This window comes from Heterocephalus glaber, unplaced genomic scaffold, assembly GCF_053883595.1.
Source record: "Heterocephalus glaber isolate CG9 unplaced genomic scaffold, H.glaber_assembly_v1.0 deba00001454, whole genome shotgun sequence".
Lineage (NCBI taxonomy): Eukaryota > Metazoa > Chordata > Mammalia > Rodentia > Bathyergidae > Heterocephalus > Heterocephalus glaber.
This window is the reverse complement of record NW_028258303.1, coordinates 14,093,573-14,120,231: the sequence shown is the minus strand read 5'-3', so window position 1 is coordinate 14,120,231 and position 26,659 is coordinate 14,093,573. Positions and strand designations below refer to the sequence as shown.

The 26,659-nt window shown below is 38.1% G+C and overlaps 1 protein-coding gene across 9 annotated transcripts in view; it reads right to left on the bottom strand.

Moving 5' to 3' along the window:
• The window catches only part of Fras1 (Fraser extracellular matrix complex subunit 1), a 444,408-nt gene that overhangs the window by 401,801 nt on the left and 15,948 nt on the right, over positions 1-26,659 (bottom strand). Inside the window, exon 1 of one of the 9 annotated variants that reach the window (XM_087215888.1) lies at positions 2,667-5,608. The exons of the other annotated variants lie outside the window; for them this stretch is intronic. Coding sequence (XP_087072014.1) covers positions 2,667-2,723 — 57 coding nt within the window. The 5' untranslated portion in view covers positions 2,724-5,608. Of the gene's footprint in view, positions 1-2,666; positions 5,609-26,659 lie in introns of those variants that run through there. 9 annotated transcript variants of the gene reach the window in all.

Here is a 26,659-nt window from a genome sequence, read left to right as displayed (position 1 = left end):
AAGTGTGGTGGTGCACAACTGTGATCCTAGCACTTGAAAGGCTGCAGCAAGAGGATCACAGTTTGAGGCCAGCCTGGGCTAATAGCAGGTTCAAGACCAACCTGGGCTACACAGTGAGACCATGCCTCAAGAAAACAAACAAACAAAAAGACAAAAGTGCTGGAGGTACACAAGACTCTGGGTTCAATCCATGGCACCATACAAAAAAGAACAAATTAACCATCTTTAAAAATTAAGGGGTGCCTACAATTAAATGGCTGCCAGTAGCCAGATTAAGCACTTCAGCTCTCACACTCCCTGCCCACAAGACAAAGACTTACAACCAGCTCCTTCCTCTGCCCCAGCACAGTCATACTGTAGACCAGCACTGGCCTGAGGTGGGAGGCAGTGGGCTCAGAGACAACACCTACAGCCATGGTTCCCACTCTCTCCCTCACAGCATGTGGGACCTCAGGAGATCATCTTAAGGAGATCACCTTGTTGTTCTTCATTGTATAATAGAGATAATAATATCCACTCCTTGAAGACAGTTGTGAGTATTAAATATATAATTATATATGTACAGCATATATAATTTTATACATAATGTTTTAAATCAGTTGACTGGTTACACACACCACCACCACTACCACCACCACCAGCAGAAGCTAGGATCACCTACTTAATTTATAAGGTCCATTAAAAAGTGAAAGCTCAAGGAGCCTTGCTCAAAAGCAACTAAGAATTTCAACACGAGAACAACAGAGTCCAAATCCCAGAGCAGGGCCTTTCTGAATGCCAGGTCCTGGCAACTGCAATGGTCACACCTGAGAAGTCTCCCTGCCTAGGAGCATTAGACACATCCTGTAGAAGACGGGCATTATTAAAGCAAAGGGGCCCACTTTGATAGGAACCTTCAACTTTTCAAAGGGTTTCAGAGGGACAGACAGGTGATTTTTCCAATAGGAACACAACCCTCAGACAGTAGAAGCATCACTGAGCAGCTGCAGAAAGCCGTGGAATGTCCCTTGGCTGAAATTTCCTCATACTTAGAACAGAGAATTGGTTTTCTAAGTATGGCCCTTAAAAATCCTTGGAGTGCCCTCAAAGACTGGACAGGGAAGGTGAGGAGAGGACAAGCCAGCAGGCCATTTCTATTTAGAAGAGAGCGATTAACTTCATTTGAAAAAAATGAGTCACATGAAAATATTTGAAAACTGGATGTTTTGATCTTGCAGCATTTTGATTTTAAGTTCTATGCTCCATTTCTTTGTCTAGCTTCACAACAACCTTGAAAGTAGCATAAATATTCTCACCTTCATCTGTGAAAGAACATGTAGAATTCCAACACCTTACCTAGAGCTGTGTCCCTGAACAGTGCTGCCTTCCCATCCCAGCACTGTTTGCTCCCTGGGCTGCCTCTCTTCCCTTCAGCCTCGGAAAACATTTCACTACAAAGACACTGCTTGTCCGGTTCTTAAGAAGCACAGCTCCCTCCCTCTATGGTGACTAAAACATTAATGTCACCACAGCAGAAGAGGCAGGAGAGCTATAAAATAGGAGGAATTTGAGGTCAAGTCAGCATGAGAATAGGTTCTTTTCCTCAATTTCTATAAAAATTGTGCACCGTTTATATCCAACATCTCTCTCCCAAACCTAGGATTTCCTTTTTTCAGTTCTTCTATAAAAATCAGTCTAGCCCCACACTCCCTGGGTCTCCACAGCTACCCTGCTATGCCCTGGCTGTGGACCCAGAACAAAGGTTTCCTTAACAGGGTTATAATAAAGGTTATGGATGAACAAATATGTATAATACACTTGGAGCTATAAAAGTTTAATGAATACATAAAAAACCTTTTATCCCCACTTAATACACTCCTTTATCTCCATCTTTTAAGTGTTTGACCAGGAAGGACTCCACAAGTGGAGGGTTGCTGGACCAGGTGGCAGGGATGAGAGGGGTAAGCCCGCTGTCATTCTGCAGGAACACAGTCCCTAACACAGCCATTCTTTCTGCTGGAAGGACTAACTGTAGAGGTTTTACAGGTTTCATTGTTTGCCTTCCTATTTTCCACACTACTCACTTTAAGTACCACATAAGCATGTGATGGGGTAGAAATAGGTGACACAGGTAAGCTTCAACTCACAAATGAGCTCAATGCCCAAAGTTACCTATCTCTTCCCACATCATTCACAGCCTCCTTGGCTTTCCAAAGAAGGAAACTTGGGTTGCAATGCCAAGGGAGCCCTCATAAACTAAAGCAAGGGGATATTTTAAATTGTAGATGCAGAATTGGAAATAAAGGAAGTTGTAAAAGGAGATCTGTCTGATCATAGGAGTGGGTGCTCAGGGTCCCACTGTTATCTCCCTATGTACACAACCAACCACAAAAGGGGAGCATGTTCCCAAATGCTGGAAGTGTTTCACTCTACTTGCTTCACTCTACTGTCTACAATTCCTACAGTAAGCCATACATTTGGACTTAACTCTAGCTTTTAAACCAGGATACCTAGTACTATTAAAGAAATTACCATGTGTCAGACTCTTTTCCTAGTTTGAGAACATGTTGGTCACCAAAGTCCATGCATTCATGAAGCTCCCGTTAAGGGAATTAAGGGAGCATCAGTCACTCACCACCTAGTATGTATAGTCATAGCCATTGACATTACACAGTCCCTAACTTTACCTGGAAAATAAGGAGCAGAGAACACTCTGGAGATAATCCAGATCCATCCTCACCCATGGGGACCCTGAGTGGCAAGAAGACAATGGGAAAAGAAGATAAAATGTAAGGTAAAAGAAGACTCAAGACAAACTCCTGCTACCTTTGCATTTTTAACATAAATCCAGCTCTATTTCTATACCACATGCTCCTAGTATTTGTTTTCTAGGGCTGCCAAAATAAAGGACCACTAACTGAATGAGTTAAACTACAGAAATTCATTTTCTCACAATTCTGGAGGCAGGAAACTCATGATCAAGGTGTTAGCAGGGTTGGTTTCTCCTGAGAGCCATTCTGGCTTCTGGACGACCACCTTCTTCCAGTGTCTTCACATGGAACTCCCTCTGTGCAGACCTGCATCTGAATCTCCTCTTCTTAATTACCTCCTTAAATGAAATACCCTGTCTTCACAATCACACCCTGAGGCCCTAAGGGTTAGGACGTCACAGGTGAACTTGAGGGGAACACAATTCAGCCCTTAACAATCCTCTGCACCCAAGATCAGAACCAATATAGTATAATAGTGTGATTCTACCAAGCACTAAATAGGTCCAGCCATCTCTTGTGAACTATATTGTGGGGGAAATGGACTCCAACTTCTAAATAAACAATTTAAAAATGAACATTTAAATGAACACTTATTACGCCATCTATAAATAATATTTTCCTACTATGAGAAATGAATGAATTCCCTACAATGATTGAATAAAACTTAACCAATCAACATCTAAATACCTGAGAACAGAATTTCTTCTCTTGAGAAAGCTTCAACATTTTAAAATTCAAAATAAAGACATTTTTTGATCCATAAGGCAAGTTTTAAGTATTTCCTTATAGACAGATATTGTATTGCATTATGATTAAGGTTGTTTAAAGTGTCTCCTGATGAAGGGGCAAGTCACGGGACGAGTGAATGGATCTTATATTGAATTATTCCTGCCAAACACAAAAGTAAGAAGTGTTCGTACTTCCTGGCTTTATAGATTAAATTAGCACATGTTCAACTAAAAACAAAACCAAGTCTAAAACATGATTTTAATAAAACTAGTTTCATATGACAACTGGAAAATTATAAAAATGCATCACTGATGCTTTGCCCTTAAAGAAGACGATGTCATCAATGGGACCACAACTATTGCCCACAATTAAACTGAGTCATTTCAAATTTATTACCTAGAAATATTTCTGTAGTTCCTTTACAATTCTGTTATTTTTTTAAAGTACTCTCGATTAGAAGCAAATGGCTAAACCACTCAGGAGAAAACAGTGAAGGAAGCATTGGCCCTTGCTAGAAAATAAAATACAAAAAACAAAACAACACAACAAAAACCATTATGGAAATTCATACATTCTTCTTACTATCTACACCTAAAACTTGAAATGTTAAATTGTAGCAATGAAGCTGTCCCAGGCACCTGAAGATTTAAAAAGATCATACAGGCAAAGCACCTTGGTATCAGGCAGAACTAGCTCTCAGTTTTGGCACTCTACTTCCAGTGAATCCTTGGAAAAGTTCCTTCCTTTTCCCACACTTGTGTTTCCAGAAATGGGAATGGTGACTGTAGCTGTCTCATTAAACTTTGCAGAAGATTAAATGTGAGGACACATGGAAAGCACTGAGCACAATACCCAGCACACATGGGTAGCGCCTTGGAGTTACAGTTGCTGGTGGTACTGGGTGGGCTTCCTCACAACCCTGGGAGGTACGTGTGTCTGTCATCTCCACTTTAAAAATGAGGAAATTGAGGCTCAGAGAATTCATCACTTGCCTAAACTCAAACAATCAATAAAGAACACCCTCTAGCTCCAGAGCCTTTAAACCAAGATACAACATAAGTACTGATAGAATGCTTTTAAAATAAATTGGCATTTACCATATTTTGCCTCTCCCTCTGCCATTTTTATTAGTTCTCACCTCACATCTAAGTTTGCTTCCAGCAGCCAGCAATATGAACATATATGTGAATTATTCACAGTTTGTAACAGGTATAAACTATAACCAACACAGACTAATAAGCAGAGACCTCTTTGATATAGGTAGGCATTTTAAAAACTAGCAATTGTGTTTTTAGTCTTGCATTTAATTATAGCCAATTTCAGATAAAAAGCAAACTTTTCAAACAAAGGCAAAAATTACCCAAAGCTATTATTCAATGTGTTCTCCCAAAACTACAAGAAGATTTCGAAGCATTATTTGGTGACAATTAAAGTTTTAAGTTGGAAAATAGGAAGAATAGTAACTATTTTCAGTTGGTAGAGTACTTGCTTAGTACGCACAAGATTCTGGGTTTGATCTTCAGCACTGCACACATACACACAAATAACTATTTTTATTGTTCAGGTTTTATCTTGTAATTTACCATTGTTGAGTAAGAAACCAAGATAAGCAATTTAAATGATGTCTTCAAAAAGAATTAGTGAATAGTATAGGTTATAGAATAACTTCAAATTAGTCTTGTTTTATAGACCATATATTAACTCCAACAAGGTTATGAAATAATAATTTGAGTGCTTATTCTGTACCAAACACTACACTAAATATAATAGCTTATTTAATTCCTCACAACTGCCCCATGGTTAAGTACTATTATTACTCTTGAGCAAATCAAGACATAGGAGTCTATAACTTACTCAGAGTGCAACAGCTACTAAATAGAAGCACCAGGATCTGAATTTAGATCATACAGTTCCAGAGTATAAGGTACTGTCAACTGGTACTTCCTACTGAATCAAGTAATCATTTGCCAGTATAGGAAAGTTCTTGAAAATGACTATGCAATAATTACACATTTCATTTTAATGCAAAGCCAAATCGGAACTCAGCAAAATTTTCACAAAAAAGGAATTTCTATGACATACTATATATTAGAACACTCTGCATTATTAAGAGTCTATTATAGATAAAAGTCAGAAAATTCTAATTTAAAACTTTTTAAACTAAAGATTTAAAGATGTATTTAATACAATGTAAAGGGAGAAAGGAATATTGGGTATGACTTTAAATCAGTTTGCCTCAAGAAAAAGCTACAGGGGCAGAGTGTTGAAGACAGGAGGGCACCGAGGGGAAGGAGAAGTAAAACTGATTAAAACATGACATGTATATGTACCAATTCCCCAAGCTAAGTGTAATTATTATGTGTTGCAAACATATACTAATTTAAAAAAGAAACAAAAAAAAAGATTAAAGAAAAAAGCTATTCTACTTAAAACAACCCAAATATTTAAATTAGAGCAGCTGCCAATTTTTTCATTTTTAGAAACTTATCGAAAATCTACCGACCTCACCTTTCACCTTTTCCCCAATATGAAAGGTACTGTGTGACCCAGAGTTCTTTGGAATATGCAGACTGTGGACAATATAAAGATAGGGTACTACATGCTTTTCTAATTTCAGTTTTGTAGTCAGAACAAAAATACTTGGCTCTCCATGAGTGATTTCACCTACCCCTTTCACACTGTGATGTTCGGACTTCCAGGGAGCCTACTATGATACCCCGGACCAGCCACCAAGACTTAGGATGAGAAACAGGGTACAGGGTGGGCTCCGCAATCTAGAGATCCTTCTCAGTAAAGGCAACATAATGCCAAATCTATTAAGACACACTTCTCAAATTGCTGCCTGTAATAACCTTATTAGAAATAATGGAAAATGTATGCTTTGCCAACAGAATTTCTCTAAATAGAACTCTTTTATACTGGCCCATGGGGTGTCAGAGCATTTTAAAATTTTGTCTTAATAACTGTGTTCTTTCACAACTCACTCGCTTTGTGTCTTCACATGCTACTTTCTTTTTCTACTACAAAATTTAATAGGAACCTCCACTTAGAGCAGATGGTTCCTTATAAGAAATAAAAAGTTGGAGAGCATCTGGCCAAATATATCAGAACTGGTAGTTCAATTTTAAATACCTGTTATTTTTGTTCAGATAAAAATAATTTTAATCCTAGTAATTTCTTTTTTTTTTTTTTTTTTTTTTTTTTTGGTACCAGGGATCAAACTCAGGACCTTGCGCTTGCAAGACAGGCTCCGGAACCACTGAGCTAAATCCCCGGCCCTAATCCTAGTAATTTAACCTTCTGCTCTTCCGCAATATTAATAAGGTTTTTATAGAAGTAGATATTAAATATAATCAGTTGTCATAGACAGTGAGTGCTGTTTTTCTGTTTCAATATAAGCAACATGCCTTAGTCATAACAGCTGTAAAAATAGAGATTCACTTCAGTTTATACTTAGCATTTCCTATCTTAGCTCCTAGAAACCTGGTTAACTCCCTCCCATAACTGCGTGCTTCTCCCTTCATGGCTCCCGCACAGCATTTGGGTTTTAGGCTGGTACCTGGACTTTTCTTTTCAGGCTACCGCTATTATATCCTGAATGTCTCTAAATGCATATTTAATTATTCAGACCTCACGAAGGCTCCCTCCTTTGGGCTGCTCCTGTACCAAGCCGGAAGTGTAGCACAGCCTGGACTCCGGAATTCCCCAGCCAGCGCTGTCAAGTAAAAGGCGACTGGACAAAAATTAGACTTAGCTTCTTGTGATCTTCTGTGGACACCCAGTTCCACAGAGAGGAAAGGGCAAACGGCTGAGCTTTTCCCCTTCTCAAACCATAATTCAGAATCCCGTGCCTTGCTCTCATCTGCAGCTTCTACTCTGCTGCTGGCTGTGCATGGACCTGCAGGAGGCACTCAAGCGTACAAGAACCTCTTACCTGAACTCCACCCATCCACCCATGTTGGGGCAACAATGCCAAACGGTGCTGCAGGGAACAGTTTACTCCATGCGGCGGGTCTGTGCTGTGAGGGCTGGACATTCACTCCCCACCGGATCCCTAACAAGCTCAAAGAACACTATGGCATGAGAGTCATGCACACCAGCCCGCAGCATAGGCACCGGTGGCTTGTCCAGGGTAAACAGCATGTAAAATGTCTTCATTAGGAAGGCAGCACACGCAGGTGGAATGGGCCCTCCAGTAACCCCAGCTCTTTGGAGGCTGAGACAGGATGGCAGTGAGTTTGAGGTCAGCCTGAGCTACATAGTGAGTTCAAGGCCAGCCTGAACTACAAATTGTGACCCTGTCTCAAAATACAAACAAAAAAAGGCAATGGGGTGTGATTTGAACTCCTGTATACCCCAAATTCCCTCGTTTCCAATCCTCTGCACTTCTTGTTCCCCAAACACTGAGGGAATATGAAGAACCTAAAACTCCAGAAATAACAGCCAGAGAGGTTCTTACCTCCAAGCCACCCAACCTGTAGGGTCCCCAAATGGAAGCATTTTGTTATTTTTTAAAATACATTTGTTTAGGGCTGGGCATAATGCCACACACCTGTAATCCCAGCACTGGAGAGGCTGAGGCAGAAGGATCATCACAATCTCAAGGAACTACATAGGGAGTCAAAGCCAGCCTGAACTACATAGCAAGATCCTGTCTCAAAAAGCAAACAAAAAAAAACTGTTTAAAATAAATACCTTTTGGAAAATTAGCAACAATCTAGGCCTACTGAAAAAGCTCAGGATGACTTAAGTGTAAATAAAATACATCTTGGCCCATTCATTCTACTCTAGAGCAACCAAGGTTCTTCAGACCATGTGAATTCCCATGCAGAGGAGAGAAGTGAAATCCATCTGTTAACTCCAGGTCTCTCCATGCTGTGTAACATGGACTTGGGTGGCACAACACTGGCAGGAGGGGACATCCTGGAGGCCCTGCAGAAACAGAGCTAACAGCAATGGCAGCAGGCACCAGACAGTGGTATGTATAAGTTGCAGGAAAGAGACCTTGAAAAATACATAAAAGTAAGAACCAAGCTTTTGTGACAGATTAGATGGGAGAAGGACAAGTAACGGGAATGAGAAAAATTAGTCTCAACTAACTGAAATGTATACCACTGTTTCAAAGAGAAAATAACCCCACCTACACGCAAATTTAAACCCCAGAAGGCCAAAAGCACCCCCTACAAATATAATCTTTAACCACTAAACTTTCTTCTAAAACCCAAATTCAATTATTTTTAACAATGTAGTTATTTCAAATTTTACTGTGAATTGGGCTCCTGCTGAATATTAATATCTGTGATTTATAAACTACACATTTATCTTTTATGTTGCACACAATTATAATCCTGCCATTTCTAAAATTATGCTGCTTTTAGAAGTTTTACATTTGAAAATTATGCCCAGTTAATGACCAAAAGGACAAGAGATACCATTCCATGCAATGACAGCTTTTGTATTAACCAAGGGAGTTGCCTTTCTTCAGTTGTTGAATTCTAGAAAAAAAATCCTGTGGCATTTGTTCTCTTCATGACAATGGGAAAATCACTTTTCAAAACATACAGCCACACTTTAGAAAGAGTGTGGATTCATAGCTTCAATTATTCCAAGCAAAGACGAGTTAATGATTTGGGGCCAGAGAAACAGCATTAGCCAAACTCAAAGATGAACTTAAAAAATGACAGAGTTTGAAAAAGTCCTCTTTTATCTACAATTCCCAATTTTGCACCTAACCAGATTTATCTGTCATGGTCATTTGTAAGTCAGGTTCTAAAAGTAAGGGGAAAACTTTTTCAGTAGAAGAATAACTTTGAATTTGGTATAATTTTGAAATTGAGCTTTTCTACCTTGTTAGTAGTATTGAGCAATCAATTGGCTTTCAAAGCCCAGAGGTGTTTGACACTTTCTACATTACCATATTGTTCAGTATCAGAAACTGTTCGATATGTTTAACATTTTCTCTATACCAAGTAAAACAGCTTTATTCCAGTTTGGAACTTGAGGTTCATGCCTCTTCCATGGACATAAATGCGCTATTTTTGTGTTTGTCTAGTGCAGTGCTGGTGAACCTATGGCACGTGTGTTGTTGTGTTTTTCTTTTAAGATAAGAGATGCTAATATAGAGTTGCTTTTTCTAAACTAAATCCTCAGTATTCAGGTTTAATTGCAGTGTTGGCACTTTGCAATAAATAAGTGGATTTTGGGTTGCAATTGGGCACTTGGTCTCTAAAAGGTTCACCATCACTGGCTTAGAGTATTAAGTTTTCCCTTGACCCATAAGCTCTGCCAAGCCTGTGACCATTCAGGACTATCGAGGAAAGCACTACTTTAGGGTCAGTTGACTCTGAGTCACAGTTTGAAGGGTCATGATCTGCACTCACATGTATTACATATTGTCAACATGACTGATTTCAAATAAACGTAGAAAAAGTCAACTTTGAAGAGCTAACTTCTGTTTTCCTCCTATTTTTCTACCCCTTTATAATGAGTCTGAACAACTGGCCAGTTTTGCATTATGAGTTCTTCAGGTAGACAAAATCGAGAAGTCAAGGTGACCTGGAGTTTAAATGCCAAAGACAGTGAAAAATTTTAAGCTTGAAATTTGCAAAAAGAAAACAGTTAAAGGTGGTCAAAATAAAGGACTCACATGTAATCCAAGCAACAAAGGCCCCATCAAAACACATGATCAACAATTCTCACCTGACCCAGTCCAGGTGTGTTTCCTTTTCACATGGAAAAGTCCCAGCAGGTAGGGTGGGGACACATGGGAACAGCCTTCCCATATTCAAAGCTGCTATCAACAGCTCTGTCTTCACTCTCTGACTGTCACTAACTTTTAATGTTATTATGACTTTCTTAGGCCTGCAAGTTGATTTTAACTTATTTATCAGGATGTCTTCAGCTATAAATAACAAAACAATTATGTAAAAGTGATTGAAACTTTCCTAAAAATAGAGAATAAAATTTGCACACAGGAAATGTAAATGGTCCTTAAATATATGGGGTGGAGATTCCTTTCATGAGCCACTGTATCACAACCAACACCTCTATATCAAGGGACAACAAGAGAAAAGCGTAACATATCTGTTTAATCAAAGTGTTACCTGGCAGGAAGCCTTCAGAGTGAAGACACGAAGACAAGAGAAAGTTGTTCATTTTTATACTTAGGTTAACAAAAAGGACAGCCATGCAGAAATGGGATGGGACACAAAAGGTCTGATCTGATGTGAGACAGTAGGCGGAAACCCAGCAGGGCCTTTGTACCTAGATTCTTCTTGGCCTTTCTGTGTATCATTTCTTCCTCCTGAGTATAGGGCAAGAAATTTTCTGGAATGAGGGCCTGATGATCTACTATCAGACAAGATAGGTCAGAGAATATTTTATGGCCAGTTTTAACACAGAAAGGCAGGGAGAGGGGAAAGGTTAGAGAAGTATTGCTAGGTTTTATGGCTGGCTTTGAGAGAAAAGGTTCTAGTTTCTATGACCTACATTGGGAGGAGGAATTTCTAGATTTTATGGCTTCCCTTGGAGGAGAAACAAGGTCAGGAGAAAGGCAAGGAGAGAATAGAATGAGTCTGTTTCTGAGGCTTTTCTAGTGTCTTTCCCTTCAAAGATTCAGCCCACCTACATGTCACCCTTGGGGTTGTGTTTTCTGAGCCTCCAGAACAATCCAGTAACAACTATTCAATCAAACTCAAAGTACTTAATCACAGACAGTATTTCAAGCAACATTAAAGCACACAAATTCAGACGACTAACTTATTAGGTAGAGGACATTCTAAAAACAAATATTTTTAGTAATAATATTGATGAATTCAGCAGTAGTTTTGTTCATCTGAAATTATCACAAATATCCACCTAGCTCAGTCTATATATGTAATTATATTAGTGTCACTGGGAAATAAGCTTTGCAGAATGAAAGAAAATATAATTAAAACAAAAATCATCCTAAACTTGAAATGGAAATATAAATTCATGCTTTACTTTTTCTTTAAAAGGAAGTTTGTATTCCCAAGCTCTGTGCACTCAAAGGACCAAGAAATAACCAATTCAGTAACCAGTCTCGGCTTTAAGTACATGGATTTTAGTATCTGACTCCTCCTCCCCACTAAAAAGGGGCAGAGCTCAATGAAAAACTGGCTGATCCTAGGACTGGGACAAGATAAAGATAAAATAGCTTTTACTCTAGAAATCAAGGAACCTATCAGAGTCTAAACATCAACAGCAAACTGAAGAGGTTCTCACTATCCAAACATGGAACGAAGTGTAGCAAAATAAATATTAATGGAAATGAACTGATATATTTTAAATAGTTAACATTAATGAATCTATAATTCTGTTTTAAAAGTAAAATGAGAAAACCTCATTGATCACTTTTGGTGAATGCTAGAAAACCAAATCATAATTTTGAAAAGTAAACTGAAGATGAGCTGGGGATTTAGCTCAGTGGTAGAGCACATACCTAGCAAGCATGAGACCCTGAGTTCATTCCCCAGAGCCAAATATATATATGAAAAATATCGACCAAGAATTTATGGTACTTTGCCTATGTAAATTATTAAAGTATTGCCCTGTGCTACCTAGATACCCAACGAGGGAAAGTTTTGTCTTTTAGATGAATTCAGACTCAAAAATGAAGGAGGCTGGTGTGGTGGCACATATCTGTAATCCCAGTACTCTGGGAGCCTGAGACAGGAGGATCACAAGTTTGAACCCAGCCTGGGAAATTTAGTGACTTAGCAAAATCCTAGCTCAAAATTAAAAATAAAAAAGGGCTGGGGATGTAGTTCAGTGTGAAGATACTGGGTTCAATTCCCAGTACAACATCAAAAAGAAAGAAGAGGGCCAGGGGTCTACCTCAGTGACACCGTGCCTGCCTCAAAAGCAAAAGGTCCTGAGTTTGATCCCTGGTACAAAAAAAAAAAAAAAAAAAAGGAGTAAGAGAAGTAAGAGGAGTAGGAGGGAAAGAGGGGGAAAGATGACAAGAGGAGGGAAACCATGACCAAATTGGCACATCAACATTTTGCTGACTTCTAATAAAATTCAGCATGCAGGTAATACTCACTGGTAGTGCTAACACCACTAGGTGAAAAGTTGCTGGGTAACTTTGAAACGTGAGTCTCAGACCATGCACACCAGATCTTGCTTATCACTCTTAACATCACGAGAAGGAGACAGCACCATATTCCTCTTGATCAAAGTAGTTTTGTGATCTGTGATGAATTCATGCCCCTCCAAATTAAACTTCACCCTCATGATGCTTCTAACTACCAGTTTACAGAAAATGCTAAGGACAGAAAAGCAGAGAAATGATATTACAGGGATGCAATCATGAAAATCTTGCATGTGGGCAACCATAAGGGGCAAGTGGGCAAGTGTCTTCAACAAAAAAACACAATAAAAGCTGTGAAAAACTTACACATTAAAAGATATATGATTATATTTGCATTGTGATTTAATCCAAATGTGAATGTAATCCATAAGAAAATAGGAAAATTTCAACACCAATAGGAAAAATGATAGCACTGAAGACACACTGTCAGGCTGAACAATAAATAGCTCAGTGGTAGAGCACTTGCCTAGCATGTACAAGGCCCTGGGTTCAAACCCTAGCAACACACACACATGCTCTAGATAGATAGATAGATAGATAGTTTCTATTACATTTATATATCTCCTATTACATATATATTATATATTACTTACATATTATATAATACATAATTACCTGTGTAATTATGTTATATATTTTATATTATTTATATATATTGTATATAGTATATATATTACACATATATCAAGTTTTTAAGTGTAATAATATTACTGGAGTTACCCGTTTAAAGCACTCATCATTAGTGATACATACTAACAGCATATTTTTGAATTCAGTGATACCGTGGATGAGAGAACAGAAGAGACAGCTGTAAACAAGACAAGCTTAGGGCTGGGGATTTAGCTCAGTGGTGCCACTGCCCACCTTGCAAGCACGAAGTCCCAAGTTTGATCCCTGGTACCAAAAAAAAAAACAAGACAAGCTTAGTCATGAATTGATAAAATGGGTTATTAGTACATACTATTCTTTCTCATTCATATATGTTTGAAATTTTCTGAAGTTAAAAAAAGATTTGAAAAACAGGGTAATGTCCAAAGAAAATATATAAATGGCCAATTAAGCCCAGGAGACAATGCTCAGTATTACTAGATATCAGTGAAATGCAAACCAAATCATAATAAGATTCCAATTTATACCCCCTGTGATATAAATCTAATCAAAAACTTCAAAAATAACTAGTATGGGCAAGTATGTGGAGAAATTAGAACTGTCATACATTTTAAGTGGTACTGCAAAATGGTTTAGCCACTTTGGAAAACAATCTGATTAAACATAAACTTACCACATGACCAGCTATCTCCCTTTAGGTATATCAGGGGTGATCAAAACATTGAGTGAATGCTTACTTTTTAAAATGTTATCAAAATTAAAAACACATGGCCATTAATCTCCCTCAAAATGCTCCCCCTCACTTCAAATACATTTATCCCATTGTTCTTGCCACTTTCTAAAGCAGTTCTGAAGATCTTCTTTCAGTTATTTATCAGATATGATTAAAAAAATACAGTGAATGCCGCTGCCTAGTGCCAAGCAATAGAAAGGCAGACTCATGGAAACATCATGATGTGTCCTCATTTACTTTATTCACCCAGTCTGGCACTATATAACTTCTGGCTCTTCCTCAAAGTGAAAGTGATCATGAAAGATATTAAATGTTTTGAGTAGATTCAGGAGATCAAAGCAATCATGACAGCACAACTAAAGATATTCATGAAAGATGACATCCAGAACTGCTTCAGTTCAAATGTGTTCAAAATGAGGGGGCATATTTTGAGGGGGGTTAAAGACAATGTCTTTTATTGTAATATATTTTTATTTAACATTCTTTGTATTTTTCGATCACATCTCATCTACCCAAAAGAACTATATTCACACACAAACTTGTACATAAATGTTTGTAGCAACATTGTTCATAATAGTAAGAGTAGAGAAATAAAAACAGCCCAAATGTGCACAATCAAAACACAGATAAATAAAACGTGATAGATCCATACAATGAAATATTATTCAGCAATAAAAGGAATGAAGTACTGATATATGTAAAGTACTGTAAACCTCGAAGAGACTATGCCAAGTGAAAGAAGCCAGTCATAAATCACCATTGAATTACTGCACGTTATGGCTTATGTTTAGATGTCCCCTCCAAAACCCCATGCAGTCTTAGGTGGGGCTTTTTCAGAAGTGTCTGAATCTAGAGTGTGCGATTGATTTCTAGTGCAATGCTAGGCCCTAGAGCACTAGGATTAAGGGTGTGAGTGCTACCCACCCTATGTAATCTGAATAAAATAAAAGGGGCAGGAAAATGGTGTTAAAATCCCTTGTTGCTTTGCTACCTTATGGCCACTGTAAACTATTTCTCCTCTGCCAAACCACCCTGCCTTGAAGCCAGCCAACTATGGACTGAAACCTCTGCAAACTGCAAGCCAAATAAACTTTTCCTTCATTAACTTTGGGGGTTGGATATTTTGCCTCAGCAATGAGAAAAGTAACTAATACACCGCATTTTTAAAAAAATGTTCAGAACAAGCTAATCTATAGAGACAGAAAGCACAGCAGTGGCTTTGTAGGGCTGAGAGATGGGGAGTAAACTAATGGCAGTGGGGTTAACTGCTAAATGAAATGGGCTTCATTTTGGAGGTGAAGAAAATTTCTAAAATGTATAGTGAGGATGGCTACACAACTCTGTAATTGACTATACTAAAACCACTAATTTATAAACTTTAAGTTGTATGGTATGTGACTCCCATCACAATAAAATGATGATGATGATGATGACGATGACGATGATGATGATGATGATGATGATGATGATGATAGAGCAGAGGCCAAAAAAATTGGCTTAAACAATAAAGAAATATTGCTTTCCTAACTAAGAAGCAGAGCAGTAGGGAGTATCAGTTCGCTGGGCCAACAGCAACTTTAAAAGCCTTAATTCTGGGCTGTGAGTCTACTCCATTGGTAGACCACTTGCCTAGCACATACAAGGTCCTGCTAGATCCCCAACATAAAGATCCACCCACATAAAGAAAAAGAAAACATTTAATTCCATTCTTTTTCCTATTCTGATATGCCACGGGTGGCATTTTTATCTCTAACTCAGGCCCCATGATGATCAAAGTATTTCTGCAGCTGGTCCACAGCACCATTTACAACCACATCCACTGAAACAAAAAACTAATCCCTTCCTGGATCTCTTTTCGAGAACAAGAGAAAGTTTTCCAAAAGTCTTGCAGCAGACCTCTCTCCAACTCTCTCTGTCCAGCACTGCCTCCAAGTCCCTGCTGTGACTAATCACAGACCAGAGGAAGAGGACCAGGGCCTCAAACTTAGGGTTTGAGGATATGACTGTACTCCTGGAAGTCTCAAGGGTATAAAGAGAATAGGTAATTTAAAGTAATCCAGATCCCTATTACCATGTTTATTCTTTCCTAAGAATGGATGGGTTCTTCCACTATCTTTCTTCTCACACTATAAAAGCATGCTTCTGACACACCCTGAATCTCAATACAGTATAATGCTCTCAGATGCTAAAATCTCAGCTTCACCAAACACAGAACATTTTGAAATATTAGGGTAGGTACTAAGAAAGCAAATTAATAACTCACAATTAATCCTCCTGCAAATCAGGTGGTTGCCAATCTTTTGCTTTTAGTAAAATTGAAGAGAGACTTAAGTTTTCACCTGATCATTAAAGATAATTTTTAATGATCCATCACAATTAACTTTTAGCCTATAACTCAGAAGGAGTTTGGGAAAACTGTAACAAATTCTTTCCTTTCCCAGATACTTATTATGTGAACAGATTTCACAAAGTTTACATCTAGACAAATGAAAAATAGAAATAGAATTGATGCTGAATCCTATTTCCTCTGGCAATAAATAATATGCATCCTGCATGAACTAATTGAAGAAAAAAAGCCCCATCCATCTCATTAAGAGATGCATTTCCAATGAAACTGTACTTTCAACATCTAACAAGTATTTATCAAAATTTTTAATGTATTTATGTTGCTTTGCTCAACTATGATAACTCAATCCAAAAGAAATTACTTAACACTTGGAGCCTTATGTTCACAGGAAATATTACAAATATTTTAAATTTAAATTTATACACATATTTTGTTGCAGAGACATATCATAAGGTGATCAATAAAAGACTTTCAAGCATGAAAATAAATTACAATAGGGTAAATTCTGTGAAAAAAAAACCACTGCATCAGAAATGAAAGAAGAAAAAATATGTATGTTTTCCAGAGTTAGGGATCAGTTTGCACATTTGTTTTGGGTGCCAGTGGGCATCAAAACACTAACATTCATATTCTACTGGATACATTCGAGAGGGTCCTAACAAGAATGAAACAGTAATGTTTCCCATATGCAAAAAATCATATATATTGCAACTCATGCATCTTCTGATTTCAAAAAAAAACCTTTAGATATAACATTTTAAATGTGTAAGAGCTGTATGGTTTTCAAAACTATTGGGGGTATATGAGTAAAAATGAAGGAAAAAAGAATTAAAAGGAAAGCAGAGCTCTGACAAACCAAAGAAAATTATCACTTGAGGCCCCAGAAGGGCTTCATTTCTTTTATGTATGGCCATGAGAAAGAGTATGTCTGAATAATAGGGCCTTACTGAGGAAGAGGGTAAGGGAATGGAGATAACCAGAGATTCTGCTCCCCACCCCGCCCGGCCCTTTACCTACAGTGTCCTAAAGGAGCTGCATAGGCCCAGAGCTCCTTCCCAACGCTAAGGCTCCCAGAGTCAGGCTTCACTGGTAAGAGCAGGTAGGCGGCAGTCCCAGGACAGTGGGGCTGGGAAAGCCCAGTGGAATGTTCCCAGCAGTTTATTGCAAAGTTTCTAAGACATCTGAACCCTAGTTCATGTTTTTCTGTCAGTTTTATGGTCCAGCCTTTTCCTTTCCAGGTACAAAATTATTCCGTAGGAGTGGATAGTGGGAGTTCATGTGCAGACCAAGAGTAGCAGGAATCATGCTTTCTCTGGGGATCGCAGTTCTGACACATGGCACTATTTACATTTAATTAAAAGTAAATAACCTGACAATCCAGTTCCTCTTTGACATGAGCCACATTTCAAATGCTCAATAGCCACACTGTAGTGAGTGGCTAGCAGCACAGATATATATATAGAACATTTTTCTCCACTGAAAAAAGTTCTATTGGAAGGCGCTAGTCTAGGTAGTCTCCATGCCAGTGTCCTCACTCAAAGGAATCTGCCTCTCAGGGAACTTGCTGACCCATTAACAGCCTGGCTTTCTTATTTGCAAGCCTACCTGACTCCCACTCTCATAGACCTGACATTGTATGTCCACATTCCATTGTTTTCAGAGTTGAAGCTCTTTCCAATGGGTGCCTGAGGTCCCAAACAAGTCTGTGTATGCAACTGAACACCAATTCAATATTTACCCCCACTTCCACCATCAGCTGGAGAGGCTGTTTCTCCAGCATGGGAAAGAGGATAAATCTTAGCGAGGCACATCCCACCTCTGTTCAAATCTAATCCAGCAAGTGCTTTGGGACAGATTTAAAAGGTAACTATGGAGGATAAAAAGGAAGAAGTTAGCTTTACCACATAAATGGAAGATTAGAAGTAAAAATAAATATTGCATGACTATAAAGGAATTTTAGGTGGTAAAATGATTCTGAGCCCAAAGTTAAGACATCTATATATGCACCTGCAGAATGCTGCCTCGTATCTGCTTGTATGGTAGATGTGTGCATCTAAACTCTGTGTTCATGCACAAGCAGAACCAGCATAGATGGTCCGATTTCATATAATGTTTCCCAAAGCAGATGCATACCAGCTGTCCACAGACTCTGGAAACAGAATGTATCTTATTAAGATAGAAAACCTATTCCACTTGGGAAATTTTTGATTTTTTATTGACTTCCTCTCTATGCTAAAATGATTCCAAATATAGATAATTAGAAAGACACGAGATTCTAATCTTTTGGCCAACGTGTTCCTCTGTACAGCGGCTCTTTCTGCTAAATGACAGAGCACACCAGCCTCTCCCTCCCAGCACTGCTCAATACCGCAATTATGCCTCTTCTCCAGCCCAACACGAGCAGCTCTCTGCAACCCTGGGGGAATAAATCAATCAGGCCCTCTGAGGCAGACTTTGTGGTATCTATTTTGGCTCTTCCCAGTCCTTTTGTTGTTAGTTCCTGTTTCTCAGCTGTGTTCCAAAGAGGTGAGTCTGCCAGGGAGCTGGGTTACAAAGAGGTGAGATGTCATTCCAATTGTGTGGTGTAAGTTGTACATAATATTGCACCCACTGTGGCTGGGGCCTACACAGAGAGCCAAATGACAGCAGTGTTCAAGGCACAACAATTGACAGAATAGTTTGCATTGTTAATCACACACACAGCGCATCATAATATAAGGAGATGACTGTAAATATTGAAAATGAAGGCTATAGCTCCTTGGTGTCCATGTTTTATCACTTTAAGGTGAAACTCAGATATTGATTGGTAAAGAGAGATATGGAGAAGAAAACTGAGGTGTATACAAAAATGAATACTGAGTTTAGACAACATAGCAAAAAGTAAAGCCAGGCACAGTGGCACAAGCAGATAGTCTCAGCTACTTGGAGGCTAAGGCAGGAAGATTTCTTGAAACCATGAGTTCAAGACTAGCCTAAGTAACAGCAAAGGCACATCTTTTAAAAAAAAAAAAAGTAGTGTGACAGTTTTTCTACACTAATACTTAAGCTACGTCTAACATCTAAACACAAAATTCTTGAGATGAGCTAAAACAGTAGGAAAGGAAATAGCCACATTTTCTAAGAACTATTTTAGCTATTAAAAGTACAGCTAGGGCAGTGGACCCAAAAGTTCTTTTCATAAAGATCTCTTTAATTCACCTTTCCTCCCTAGCATCTCCTCAGAGTTCCCATCTAATTCTCTTACACAAATGCTCCTAAGTAGTTTGGACTCCAACAGAAACTACATGACCCTTCCGCCCCACACATCCTCAACACAATTCGTTCTCGCCCAATCCCCACCTACATACACTCTTTAGTGTGACACATCAAAACCCATTTGCTTCTATTTTCTTTGAATCCTGGCGGCCTCCATCATCCCTGAGTCGTAAGAAGGACTGTCCTCATCCATAGAAGACCTGCGCGGTGATATATCGGCACTAGAAGACACGCAACGTACCTCACTTCTAAACTCTATCACCTACAAACAGGCTGAGCTTTGATTTCGTTTTCCTAAAAGCATTCTTCAGTGGTTTCAGTGAACAGGAGACGCAAACGAAATATCCCAAAGAAAGCTTTCTTTACAATGAGAAAGAGAAGCTTAATTCATGGTCACCACGAGTTACTAATTAAGAATAGTGAAATGATCAAACTTCTTATTTCCAATGTCACAAATCTCCTACCTTTCTTCTACAGTTCTAGGAGCCAAAGCAGAAAAGGGTACTGTTACCTCAGAGAGGATAGAAATGATCCTAGTTCTTTCAGATAATAATCTAAAGCTTCTAAATGCCTCAAGTGTCCTGGTTCAACTTACTCTGCTCCCATTCCTCATGGCAGAGCAATAATTTGGCCATGAAAGCTGTACATCACTGCAGGGAGTAGAAAAATGCTTGGCCCTGCACACTTTGAGCTCTATCTTTCTAGTCAAGATATTTCAGTCTCCATTACAGAGTTTTCTCTTGCTACCAGTCATTTATCAAAGGAAAAAAAATGAAACAAGGAGCTAAGTACCTGAGAAATGTTCCTAGCAAGCTTTTCAAGAAAACAATAAAACATTCTATTTCACAACATATTAACATTTAACCTGCCACCATTTACTTCACTGTCCCTTCCTCTAAACTATCAGAAAGGATGTCAATGTGGCCCTAATTCATCAAATATGTCCACGCTTGGCTGACTAGTATTTTCAAGCAAGTGAAGGTTTATTATAGAGTAAAATATGTCCAGCAAACTTTCCTTCTCAACTTCAGAAAAGCAAGTGAACATGGATGTTAGCCTAGAGGTGCAATGGCTATAGTCTGCACTGTGATCAGGTGGGCAAAGTGCACAGGTATCCATAAACAGAGCCATTCCACTAAAGAGAAATCTGAAATGCAAAGGCCAAGTTCTGATCAGGGACCAACAAGAGACTAAAGAGCCAGAAGACCTGGCCTGATGATTCCTTCTCAGTGGTGTTGATAAGGCCAATGAAGCAGATGGTGGCTCTCACATAAGACTCAGAAAACAAGCCATGTTATCTTCAAACGTCTGCTTATCCTTGTCAGAACATCTGCTGCTTTTTCTTTGGCCAGCATGCTTTGTTTTTAGAACTGTCCTCCTCCACCTGGTGATATGACAAACCCTAAGGTTTTCTCTTCCCTGCAGAGGGTATTGATTATATCTAGGGGGTACAATCTTGACTCACACAGACCAACCACAACTTTTCCTAGAACTTCTGTTGGTGATGTCACCCAAAAAAGGGCTCTTTTTTTTCTAGGAATATAGCTAGTTGAACTGTTTAAAACAACTCTGCCACCAGAGCATAAGGCTAACCCAGAATAAAGCGCACAATAGTCAAGAGAGGTGGCAAGAAAGAGAGCTCATGACATCATGAGAACACACAGATGCAGCTAGGTCTGAGGTTGACTTCATGGCCTTGGACTTCAGGCTAAGGAAGCAATCAATCACAGGCTTTGCCTCAACTGATTTGAGTTGAGTTTCCATTACTCACACTAAGAATCTTAAATATTTAATTTCCATACATTTTCTCCTATTTTGCTCTGTCTTAGAAAAAGAACCCTATTTGTGTAGTCCCTGCCACTAGTGATGCAACCCCACCCCATTCACCTTGTCCGTTCTTCACCTTCTCCATCCTTTGTCTCTTCATCCCTTTAACATTCATCTTCTTTCATCACTGCTCAGGACCCTCTACTTGTAAGCTCTCTCTCTCCTGTTGACCAAAAGTGGTTTTCCCTCCTAGCAGACTCCAGTCACAGAGATGGTACATTTGAAAAGTAGTTTTAATCACAAAGTTTGAATTCAGCACTCTTTCACTTAACATTATCTTGTAACTATATCTATGTGACTAGATTTTCTTCATATCCTGTATTTTAATGACCATAAAATGTCCTAGGTCAAGTTCATTTATGATCATTAACTTAATCAATCTTCTAATATGGACTTTTAGCTAACTACTTAATTTATAATGTAAATAATACCAGAAAGACCACTTCTGTGCATATAACCTTTCTTTCTTCTAAATTAATTCCTTTGGGCAAATTCCCAGAAGTTGAAGAAATGCTGAGTTTAATCATCAAATTTTTTTCTTAATAGATGTAAAATGATATCCTATTGCAGGTTTAGGTTTTACATGGTTACTAAAAATAATGATTCTTCTTAATATATTTGTTTGCTACTTGTATTTTCTCTTACATGAAATCTGTATTCTTAGTTTAGTTTCTAAAGTTTGGTTATACATGAATCCTTTATAAGATAACTTTATAACATTAATTTTTGAAAACTTGTACTCTGATAGGTTTGTTTTGGTTTATACTGTTCAATTTTCTTAATGTTATTCAATTTGTCAATACCATCTTCTATTCCATCAACCTTTAAAAATCAATTATTCTAATTTTGGTTTTACCCTTCCTTTAGAAAATAAACCCTCTAATGGAAATGCAAATTAGCATGACTTCCCTGAGGGACAATTTGGTATTGTGCGTGAAATTTGTACACATTTTAAAAAAATATATACCATGTGTCTCAAAAGTTGTGTTTCTAAGGAATGTGCACTAAAGAAGTAATTGGGAAGTATGCAAGAATGTTCATCACAGTGTTGCTTTCAACCCTAAAAATATTAGGTTAGCATGAATACCAATCAGTAGGGATAAGTAACTTACAGTGTATCCATGATGGATACTGTAGGTCTGTGTGACTGACACAGAAAGACATCCATTATACAGTGTTAAGTTTAGAAAACAGATGGCCAAAGAGTATGCACATTGTATGCCTACTTTTGCTAAAGACACACACCACATGCACATACACAATCATAAAAAGGATTCTGCAATATTTAATCTAATATTAATTACTTGTGTTTGTGAAGTTGCTAGAATTAATGGGGTAGTTTCTTTTTTATAATTTGTCTGGTTTCTTTTAAAACAAGCTTGAATTCCTTGTCATATGAAAAATGAAACAATATGATCATTTTTACCTAAAAAAATTAAAAAGATAGTTTCTATCCCTCAGAAATTGAGATAATACTCTGCATAGTGTGGTTTGGTTTTTAAAGAACACTCTTGTTTACTTTTTTAAATTGACTGCTCTTTAATAATAATTTATCAATAATACCAAAAAAATGAATTCCTAGTTTTAAAGACAATCTCCCTTACTAAGTGTTCTTGACCTTAATAAAGTTTACTGAAAACATTTGACAGAAATATATATGCTTTGGTGCTCACAGTATTTCTTTTATTATACTTTATCTTTTGACTGGAATTAATGATACAATATTTCTTTCTAATCATAAATGAAGCAGTAAGAAATATAAAAGCACACTTTTTTTCTTCCAACAACTTGACTGATTCCTCTGAAGTGGCCACCAAACAGCAGCTTTAACATGAGTTTCCCTCCTTTCCATGTGCACTTGAGTGGGCTCGTTCCTATTAAATCTTCCTCCTTTCTCCTCCTAAGTCCTCAGGTTATTAATAACTTTTCCAATAGTTCATATTTTTCAAATGGCCCTACTATTTTAAAACCACACACTGGAGCTGTCTTTTGAAAGAAAAAAAAACACATTTTAGATGTAGGAATTGAGAAGTCTGATAAAATTCTAGAAGCAAACAGTAACACACTTCGTTCTGTTGCCCAGCATGAGAAAAAAACACACTCCCCAACCTCTGAGGTGTAACAATCATCATCTTCCATTTTAGAAAGAAATTTGAATACAACATGTACTTTACCTTAATACTATTGGAATATAATTTAATCTCTGTCAATTGTGAAAAAGAAATGAGAAATGCTGACTAAAGTGAAAAGGAAAAGATTATACCCCTACCTAGGGGAGGGGTGAAGATTGCCATCCACAATGACAGAGGGCACTGATGCCCATTAGTGGGAGTCCACCTCACCTGAGTCCAGATGAACCAGCTTTTGCTGAACTGATGCTGAACTTAGCAGTACTGACCTCACTGTTGGAATATAATACACCTTCAAACTGATCTCTCTTTTCCAAGGTGCCTCCCATACCTCCCCCACACAGCTCTACGGAACAACCACATCTGGACAGCAGTGACAATGAAAAGAGGAAGGAACACAGCAGGGGGCTGTGCTCTGGTGCTATGATAGCTGGTCCCCAATAGTACAGGCATAGTTTGTAGGACAGAGTCAGATTGCAAGTGGAAATGATTTCCATTTCAAAAGGTCCTCACTGCCTACAGAATGTAGTTCTAATGCCTTCAGAGCCAGCAACCCACTTGGCTAAAAGAACTAAAACTGTATCCTCCAACTTAGCTTCATTGATTAAAAATAAAAGGATAATATTTTGACTACTGTATTTATTTTATTTATCAACTTGTTCATAACCAGTTAAGGGAGATGCTACTTATGGGGCTCTGGTCAAATATCCAATGATCTTAGGAGACTTCCACATATGTCTCATTGGCCATATCTGGGTCCCATACCCACACACTGGGTTGTGACCAATCCCTGTGAAGGGAAAGTAAACAGCCTGATTAGCCCACAGGATCTACACAAGCTAATGAAGGAAGGGGTGAGACCAGATACAATATCAAGTCTCTGCCAGCAGAGAAAAGGGAGAAGAGGTTATTGGGCAGGCAGCCTAGGGTCTACTGCTCCATGCCCCTGATACAAATCAGGTCTTATTGATCTTGGTCTTCTCCACAGATCCAAGCACAGGTCTAGCACGTGGAAGTTGTTGATGTCTTTGGAGTCCTGCTGGACTACTGCTCCACATATCCAGAGCCAATATGAAAGGGAGAGTCTTCTTCCAGCCACCAATTCAAGTTCCTTCTATTCCTAATGTCTCATTTCTTGGACCAAGCTCCTTCAAGGGAAAGTCAATACAAGAAGTGCACCAAGGAATAAGTTATATAATAATTCTTTCCTGCTTGTTAATAATTCTCCCCTGCCAACTATTACTAAACCATTCCAAGAATGTAAGGTAGAAAGAACAAGGAGACCTGCACTCCAGTACAGACACTCTCCCCTCTTGCACCCTCCCACACTCACTCAAGTTCCCTTTGGAGAAAACGAATGACATAAATTTAATAAATATCCAATCTCGGGGGCTGTCAGGAAAGTACTCACAGGTCACGGCCCATACTCAAGGGCTTCCTGGGTACTAACAATAAACTGTTTCTTACATTGACAGCTTTTCCCTTTCCTTCTTCCTTTGTTCAGTTTATAAGCAAACAGGGAGCCTAAAAAAAAAAAAAATCACTGCTAAAACAACTTAACTGGGACACCAGAAGCTACACTTATTTTACATAAAACTGATCGGCAATTCTTTAAAAAAGTATTTTGTGTGAATTTTATATTTAAATGTCCCTTCCTATTGCAAAAGCAAAATACCTCCCATATGAAATTTTTAAAGCCAACTTTTCTTTAGATGTTTATAATTCAAATTCCAGAAAAACTTAAGCAGTCTTAACTCAATTCTCATTTGATATTCATATGTTATCTTTCCCTTAGTAAGCAAAGGACTTGTAAAAGTAAATTATAATAAGATAGTACCACTGGTTGTCAAAAATGAGTGACAGATCTCCATATATACATATATATGTATGTATATATGAATGTGCTGTGTATAAAATAAACATATATTTTGTAGTCATATAGATAAATAGGAAAAAAACAAAATGAAGTATTAGACTGTAAGGCAATTTGGAGCAAAAATGGCACAAATGTTTAAATAAAAGGTGGTAGAAATGTACAGCCTGACCCAAAAATTAAGAAATATGATCACACACAGCATCGTCTGGGCAAATAAATAAGATGTCAAGTTCAGCTGCATCTTCAAAATTCAAAACAAAGCCTAAGAAATGTATTTGTTAACTTAAAACATCTGTTCCTTCCACAAGAATAGGAGTAAGAATGAAAAGGTATATGGAGTATTCATCATATAAAACACAAAATTTCTTGCATTATTCCATTCTCTAAATTTGTCTAAGAAGATAGAAATTCCCAAAAAGAAAAGCAACACATCTGATTGATGACTGAAGACAATGATAGATGACTTAAAAGACTCCAGCAAGGAAAAAGGAATCATCCGAGGAACTTCCCAGCCAGACCCAAGGGTACAGCGGCTCCCTTAGAAGAAAAGCACACTCAAGGCAGGGGACTGTCCCCACCCTCTCTACAGGACACAGAAATACACAGCTTTAACCTTTAGTCTTCATAGAGACAACACAGATTAGAATTGCCTATGGAAAAGCCATCACTGTCTTATTCTTCATGGTATTTGTCTAGTCTCAACTTGAATTCCTCTAATTAAAGGAAGCTCATTATTTCACTAAATTTATGCCAGCACCTACTACAGTAATGTGTTGCAAAAAAAAATAGAAAATTTTACCACAAAATATGTACATTCTGATGAAGAATCTACATTTAAGACAGAGTGGCCTCCCCACTTAAGATACTCAGTATTTAAAAACGAAGGACAAGAGATGTTTAAAAAGACAGTGATATCTTGTGATAACCTAATAAAAGGGTATCAGGAAATTACCCAATATGCTTTAGGAAAATTGGGAAGTTAAGGAATGAATGATGGTATTACTTCCTCCTTTGGATGATTATCCACAGGAAGCCAAGAATTCACTCATTGGTATAAAGTCTGGGACATCTGAATAGTAGTCACTGAGCAAGATGCATTAAGTGTTTAGAAGGACTCTCAGGACTTTACAGAGGGTGCTTCTAAACTTTCTTCATTTCTCTTCTCCCTGAAATCTCTTGAGCATGTTGGTAAATATAAGTGCAAATGAAAATTGGGGAAATTTTCATTTTTATGGGGTGCTCTTTGATGTTATGTTTTCAAGTAAAAGAAAGGAGCATATAGCACACCAATT